Genomic DNA, 8,178 nt, shown 5'->3' on the forward strand with positions numbered 1-8,178 from the left:
ATTTTTATTGCATTATGTTTAGATATTTGGGCATTAATTGCAATATAACTCATAAAACATTGATTTCTTCTTCTTCTTCTTCTTCTTTTTAAGGTCACACCGTTTCTCCTATAGTGTCTCTATGTCACGAGTAAGCTAACAGTATGGATTAATTGTTGGCCATTCTGAGATATCTTTCACAATCTATTCTGTTTTATGCCATTCCGCCTTGTAAATGCTTAAAAATACTCCATATATTGCTCTAATTACAGTTACGTAGGTGTTGTATGGAACAGTATTAAAGGAGGGACTAAAGTAAATATAGTTTTTTTCTGCCGCACCGTAAATGTTACATAGAAAATGAGCATTGAAAGGGTAAACTAAACTAAATACTTCCTTTCTCCTGTGTTGCCTCGTAAATATTCCATAGAAAGACAGTATTGAAGGGGAAACTAAAACTAATCAAGTGCAGGTGGAGGAGGAGGGAGGGACGGGAAGGAGGAGTTGATGGGAGGAGATGGAGAAAGAGACAAGGACTGGAAGAAAAAAAAAAGAGAATTTATGAAGGATGAACATAATAAAGGAGACATAAGGGAATATTCCAGACAACGGTTCCGTATTTAGAAACGCTTTGCTCTCTCGCCAGGACTATTTTCCAAGGCTACAAAAATAATAGTAGGGTTTTCAAGAGTGTTTCTCCAGTTAATAATATAAAGATCATGTCATTCTGCCTCTAGAAACGTAAAAAAGAATCTTAAAAACTTTTATAAACATAAATAAAGTTTTTGAGATAGTAGAAGTGAAGCACAGAAGTGTTTGAGAATACGAACCATGAGCTTGATAACCTATTCTGCTCACTATTTAGTAATCATATACAGCTTCAGAAACTTATTGGGAGGTGATTAGAACAGTAAGGACTGTGGCTATTAATCTTCTGACCTGCATAGACCCTTCCTAATGTCAATAAAATGGTCTAAATCGTGCACAAATATCGCGGTAAAAGTGTGGACAAATACTGAAGATGGTAGAAGAAGAAGAAGAAGAAGAAGAAAAGAGCAGAGAAAGAACAAGTAAAAGAAAAAAAAAAGAAGAAAAAAAAGAAAAAGAGAAAGAAGAAAAATGGAGAAAAAAAGAAGAAGGAAAAAAAGAGGAAGAAAAAGAAGAAAAGAGGAAGAAGAAGAAGAAGAAGGGAAAGAATGATAATAAGAACCTGTAGCACAAAGATCAAGACTCACAAGTGAAACATAAACAAACCCGGCAAGGAAGCGTGGTGCCAGTGCTAGTGCCATCCCAGACTGAGAGAAGGACTATTGAACCATTCATCAGGCACAGTCCACACACACACACACACACTTCTGGGGACTAGCTGAACCCAAACACACTGGCAGGTGACTGAGACTACTGGTGTTGGGTGTGAAAGAAAGGAAACGGGTGCTGAAGGTGTCTCATATGTGTGTGTCCTTACTTTGTGGTATGTGTGGTGTGTGTGTGGTGTGCATTTCTTCTTCTTCTTCTTCTTCTTCTTCTTCTTCTTCTTCTTCTTCTTCCTCTTCCTCTTCCTCTTTTTTCGTTTTCTTTTTTTTTCTTCTTCTTCTCTTTCTTTCTTATCCTATGTATTCTTCTCTTTCTTTCTTATCTTCTCTTTATTCTTTCTACTTTTTCCTTCTTCTTTAGTATCCTCTCATCTTTCTTCTTCTTTTCTTCTTTGGTAGCTGCGGTGGCGAGTGGACGTGTTGTGTGTGCGCTCCGTCTTTGGCTGTGGTTTTTATAGTTAGCGAGTGGTGCTTGTGCTTAGTGTCTGTGTGTGGTGCTTTTGAGTGTTAGTGAAGTGAAAGTGTGTACTGCAAGTGTTAGATTAGAGTGAAATAGTGGTTAGAATCAGTGTTTGTGAGATAAAAGTATTTTGGTAGAGCGAGGAGACTAGGCTTGTAACCATCAAGTTGACCTTGAAAGAGGATTAGTTGACCTCACTTAGGCCCCCCCCATCACTGCGGTTCCCCCACCAAGTATTTTTATTTGTTTGTGAGTTAACAGATTGTAAATTAGTATGGCAGTAGCTACTGAGGTATATCAGAGTGTGATTGAGTGCGTGAAAGAGAGTGTTGAGATGGGATTGGGAGAGTTTGTTGTGTGTGAGACGTGTGGGCATGACAGGAAGGTCGTTGACTTTTCTGAGTGTATGGTGTGTAGGCTCAAGAGCGAGAATTTAGTTCTTTCTCTTGAGCACCGAGAATTGCGAGAAGAAATCAGAAAGCTAAGTGAGGGGAAAAGTGCGAACGAAGTTCTCATCTTTGAGTTGAAGGAGGAGATTAAGAGGCTTGGGGAGGCACTGGAAAAAATTAGGCAGGAGATCAGTGTTAGGCCGAAGGTTGGACCATCTGAGGGCAACAGGGTGGCTTGGCCCTCTGTCGGGAAGTGGGAGCAGGCGAGCCAGACTGGGAAGATAGTAGTCAGGATGGGCAGAGATGGCAGGTTGCGAGGGGAAGGAAAGCGGAGGCAGTTAGGGAGGATAGGACTAAACCTGTTGAGTGTGAAAATAGGTTCGGTTTGTTGGAGGGGGAGAGGAGAGTGAGAGTGGAGTGAATGAAGTGGTTGTGGTGAGTGAAAGGAGAAAGAAGGGGGTAGAGGAGAGGAGGAGGATGGTTGTGCCTAGCACACCTCAGGTGTGTGTGGTGGGTGACTCTCAGGTTAGGTATTTAGATAGCACTTTCTGTGGGAAAGACAGGGATAGGAGGACGAACGTGTGTATGCCTGGTGCAGGTGTGAAGGCAGTGAGTGAGGAGGTGCAGAAGAGGGTTGGGGGGATGGAGAGGGAGGGTGTAGTAGTTTTGCACGTAGGTGGGAACGATGTCAGAGCAGGTGGGTCGGAGGAGTTAGTGGCAAGATTTCGGAAATGTTAGGCAAGATAAGGGAGAGTGGTAGGAGGTGTGTAGTGTCAGGAATCTTGCCTCGTGTGTATGTTAGCAGGGAATGGTTGTCTAGAGCCATTGGTGTGAATGATCGGGTAAAAGGGATGTGTAAGGATGTGGGTGTCAGCTTTGTGGATGTATGGGATAGGTTCTATGGGCGAAGGGATTTGTATGCTAGGGATGGTGTGCATCTGAGTAGGAAGGGTGTGGATGTGCTGAGTGGATGTCTGGAGGGGGAGTTGGGATGGAGTGTAGGGGGTGAGGTAGCAAATGCATTCCAGAAGAAAGATGCTAGACATAAATTAGATAGGATAAACAGAGATAGTGAAAAGATTAGGAAAGATTTCCAGGTGCAAATAGGAGAGAATAAGATTAGGATTCCAAATAAGGAGACAGCATCTAGGAAGGTAGCAGGACTTAAATGTTTTTATGTAAATGCCAGGAGTCTTAGGAACAAGAAGGACGAGTTATCTAGTTATATAGTTGAGGAGGACTTAGATGTTGTATGTGTCACAGAGGCATGGGTAAATGAGGAAAAGTTTAGGAAAATAGGAAAGAATATGAAGTAGATGGATACATTATGTATTTACACCAGAGAATTGGTAGGATAGGTGGAGGAGTAGTTATTTATGTAAAAAATCCTTCATTTCCAGTCAGGTTAATGGTATTAAGGTAGATAACAGAGTAGAGTCCTTATGGCTGGATGTTAGAGTAAACAAAAGTAAGGTTATTAGAGTAGGAGCTTTTATAGACCACCTAACCAGTCAGCAGATGTAGACAACCTTATGGTAGATGAGATAAATAGGGGTGTACTAGTCAGACAATTATCTTAGGGATTTTAATCTTAAGTCAGTAAACTGGGAGAGGATGGTAGGAGATGCTAGTGAAAATAAGTTTATGGAAAGTTTTCAGGATAACTATTTAGTGCAGATGGTAGATAAACCTACTAGGGGGAGGAAGGTTTTAGACATAGTACTAACAAATATTGAGCATTGTTTAAAGGAAGTTGAGGTAGGAGAGACTTTAGCAAACAGTGACCATCATATAATTAGATTTATCATTAATTCCAGTAGGGATAATATAGTGAATAAGACTAGAGTCCCAAACTATCAGAAAGGCAATTATGGTAGGTTACGTCAGTTATTAGGAGAGGTAAACTGGGAAGATAGTTTTGGAAATAAAACTGCACAGGAGATGTGGGATATTTTTAAGGTTGTAGTAAAGGGTATAGTGATGCAGTGTATCCCTTACAAAGATATAAGGCAGAGAAACAGGAAGCCATTATGGTGGACTCATGAGATAGGTAGCCAGATCAGAGAGAAGAAGAGGGCATACAGAGAGTTGCAGAAAAGTGGGAAGATGTAGATTTGATTAGGTACAGACAGGTCAGAGATGATTTGAGTAAGGTTATAAAAAAGTAAAAGGCAGGCAGAGATAAAACTAGCTAGAGCTGGGAGTAAAGATCCCAAAAATTATATAGTTATTACAAGGTCAGTGATAAAAGAAATAAGGATAGGATTGGACCACTCAGAAAAGATGGTGTAGTAGTGGATCAAAATGAAGACATAGTAGAATTATTGAATGAACAATTTTCTTCAGTATTTACTAGGAAAGAATAGGAAATCCTGTTACAAACAGTGCGACGAGTAGTTTAAGAGCTTTAGAAAATATTGATATAAAACCGGGAATTATTAGGAAATTTATTCTTGAACTAGACGATAGGAAAGCTAGTGGTCCTGATGAGCTACATGCCAGAGTACTTAGGGAGGGTGTAGACAGTATTTCTGAAGCACTTAAGTTAATCTTTGAAAGATCACTTAGGTTTGCTGAGATACCTCAGGACTGGAAGTTAGCTAATGTTACTCCAATATTTAAAAAGGTAGGAAGGATGATGCGAATAATTATAGACCGATCAGTTTAACTAGTATAGTATGTAAGATACTAGAGAAAATCATTAAGGGTAGTATTTGGGAGCATTTAAATGAGAATAGATTAATTAGAGATACCCAACATGGCTTTAGATCAGGGAGGTCCTGTCTTACAAATTTGCTCGATATCTTAGAATATATTACCAAGGAGTTAGATGATGGAAATAGCATAGATGTTATATATCTAGATTTTAGCAAGGCGTTTGATAAGGTACCGCATAGGAGGCTAGTGTACAAATTGAGACTACATGGGATAGGGGTAGGTTAGTTGATTGGATTAGTGAATGGCTTTCTGATAGGAAACAGAGAGTAGTATTAAATGGGGCAATGTCTGAGTGGAAGGAAGTGGTTAGTGGGGTACCCCAAGGATCAGTGCTAGGACCTCTTCTTTTCTTGGTGTACATTAACGATTTAGATATAGGAATTAGTAGCAAAGTATCAAAGTTTGCAGATGATACTAAGATAGCATGTGCAGTACAGGGTGAAAAGGACAATTACAGAATACAACGAGACCTGGACAGGCTGATAGCATGGGCAGACAGGTGGCAGATGGAGTTTAATTCTAAAAGTGTCAGGTTATGCATTTAGGTAAAGACAACACAAACTTTAACTATGAGATGGAGGGATGTTGGCTAGAGGCAGTAGAGGAAGGAAAGGATTTAGGAGTAGTGATAGACAGGACTATGAAATTTTCAAAGCAATGTTTAGAAGCAAGAAATAGGGCAAATAGGATCCTGGGTTTTATAAATAGAAATGTTAGTTATAAAAGTAAGGAAGTGGTGCGTAGCTTATATAATTCCTATGTTAGGCCCCATTTAGAGTATTGCATACAGGCCTGGTCACCCCACTATAGGCAGGATATCAACATGTTAGAAGCAGTTCAGAGAAGAGCAACTAGGATGATACCAGCATTAAAGCGCCTGGAGTATAGAGATAGATTAAAGGAATTAAACATGTTTTCATTTGAGAGGAGATGTATAAGAGGGATATGATAGAGTTATTTAAAATGTTCTCAGATACAAACTACATAGATGTGAGATCTTTCTTTACCTTAGAGGAGGAAATAGGACTAGAAATCATGGCAGGAAGATTAGAAAGCAAGGCTGCAGGTTAGATATAAGAAAATATTTCTTTAGTCATAGGGTGGTAGACTTCTGGAATGCATTGCCAGAGACGGTTGTAAATAGCACTAGTTTGACAATGTTTAAAAACAGATTAGATAAGCACTTAAATTTATTAGATTTATAATTATGTATAGCACTGCATGATAGTTTTATAAGAAATTTACTATAGTTAAACAAGACATGATCCCCATGTATGGGGACCACAAATTGTAGAGGATTTCACTGCAGGACTTAGCCCTGTTAATGGGCCAAATATTTAGAATTAGTATATAATGTATTGTGTACTTGTAAGTGTATCTTTAAGTACTGATGACGAGGTCGCTGTGCGACTGATACAGGATAACCTAGATGGGCCCTGGTGGCCCTTTGTTATCCTATTATTTATGTTATGTTATGTTATGTTCTTTTTGTGACCTCTTCTACTCTATATCACTTCATAGGTCTTGGTTCCCTGTTTTGTGGTGTGTGCATGTCATTTTCTTCTTCCTTTTTTCTTATTATTAGCTATTATTATTATTACTATTATTATTTTTATTTTCTTCTTTCTTCTTCTTTTTGTGACCTCTTCTGCTGTATATCAATTTCTAGGTCCTGTTTCCCCTCTAGCGTTCAGGTCTTGGTTCCTCCGCAGTCTGCAGAAGGAGAGAGTAGAGAGCACAAGGCAGGGAACTCAACAATTTTCAATGTTTTCTCACGCCTGCTCCAGAAACTCTTTGGCCACACCTGTTATCGTCTTTCTATCTCTCTCTTCATCTCTCCTTTCTAGTGTCCTGCATTTGGTATAGGAAAGGCATTGGTAGGAGTGTTGGCAGGCAGTAATGGGGTGGGATTAATTATGTGGTTATTGCCAACACACCAGATAGTGTTGTTGGTGATCATATGTGTGTAAACTCTGGAACTCCCTGCCTGATTCTGTGTTTCCATCTTCCTACGACTTGTCTTCTTTTTAGAGGGAGGTTTTGAGACATTTGTCCAGGACTTATGGCTAACTCTTGGATCTTTAAGGGGACTGGCAATCAAGTGGACTTTTTTTTTTTTTTTTTTTTTTTTTTTTTTTTGCCAGCTTCCCCTCTTGCATGAAAAACAAGAAGATATATATCCCTTTCTTTTTGGCTAACCCACTCAGACCTGCAAGGGAACTAACAAATGCATGGGCCTTTTTTACCATTTTTGCTGCCCTTGGCCAGTTTTATCTTCTTAGATAGATATAAGAAGAGATAGGTAGTGACAGGGAGGTTGGCAAGGTGAAGGGGTGACATTCAAGACTACTACAGTCACTTCCCAGTCTCTGCCTCCAGCCTTGTACTGTCTCCATTCTTATTTACTTGTGTTAAAAGAAAGAGAGACAGGTAGTGACAGGAAGGTTGGCAAGGTGAACGGGTGACATTCAAGATTACTACAGCCGCTGCTCAGTCTACACCGGCCAGCCTTGTACTGTCACCTTTCTTATATACTTGTTTTAAAAGAAAAAGAGACAGGTAGTGACGGGAAGGTTGGCAAGGTGAGGGGGTGACATTTAAGATTACTACAGCCGCTGCCAAGTCTATGCCGGCTAGCCTTGTACTCTCTCCCTTCTTATTTACCTGTGTCCTTGATACATTTGGTGTTTTGATTAATCAGATAATTGTTTTTCTTGGCCAAAATGTATTCTTAATCATTAATCTTGTTTCTTTTCTCTTAGATTGGAAATTTTTAGAAACTTCTTTTTGGAGATATTGATGATATATATTGCATCATTTTTGAGTTTTGAATACAATTGCTGTAATGTCATTTGTATTTGGAGCTTTTCCTTTATTTTTTCTGTAATCATATTTGTATAACATATGCACACCACAGCAGTCTTGAGTTGTGAGTTCATTGATATCACTTATCACCTTCTAACACGACTCGTGTTTTCAGAACAAAATGCCGCTAGAAAAGAATCTCATTGAAGAAGGCAGTGTGGTGATGGTGCAGAAAGGGGCGTACCTCAAAACCTGCCGAGTGTTTTCTGGACGGTTAGTGTTGCATTTGATTTCATCCTGATTATTGTAAGAGAACCATTTCTATGTCAAGAATCATGTGCTTCCATTTTGTCCACCTGTGCAAGGATATGATGCAAGTGGTATAGGCAGTATGGGAGATGATGTAAATCTGTATACAGTAGCTATGTGAAGTACAAAATGAGGCATCTTAAAACATGGATTTAAAAGAAAGTCTTTGATCCTCTCTCTATCATTGTTTAGCATAAATGTTTAG

General features: G+C 39.3%; 1 protein-coding gene across 1 annotated transcript in view; it reads left to right on the forward strand.

Annotated features, from left to right (window-relative positions):
* Window positions 1-1,206: 1,206 nt before the first annotated feature.
* Window positions 1,207-8,178, forward strand: part of LOC123499892 (tRNA (adenine(58)-N(1))-methyltransferase non-catalytic subunit TRM6-like) — a 13,884-nt gene continuing 6,912 nt past the window's right edge. The window contains exons 1-2 of the mRNA XM_045248425.1: window positions 1,207-1,367; window positions 7,840-7,937. Of these exons, the coding sequence (XP_045104360.1) occupies window positions 7,846-7,937 (92 nt within the window). The 5' untranslated portion in view covers window positions 1,207-1,367; window positions 7,840-7,845. The remainder of the gene's footprint in view (window positions 1,368-7,839; window positions 7,938-8,178) is intronic.

This window comes from Portunus trituberculatus, chromosome 50 (genome assembly GCF_017591435.1).
Source record: "Portunus trituberculatus isolate SZX2019 chromosome 50, ASM1759143v1, whole genome shotgun sequence".
NCBI lineage: Eukaryota > Metazoa > Arthropoda > Malacostraca > Decapoda > Portunidae > Portunus > Portunus trituberculatus.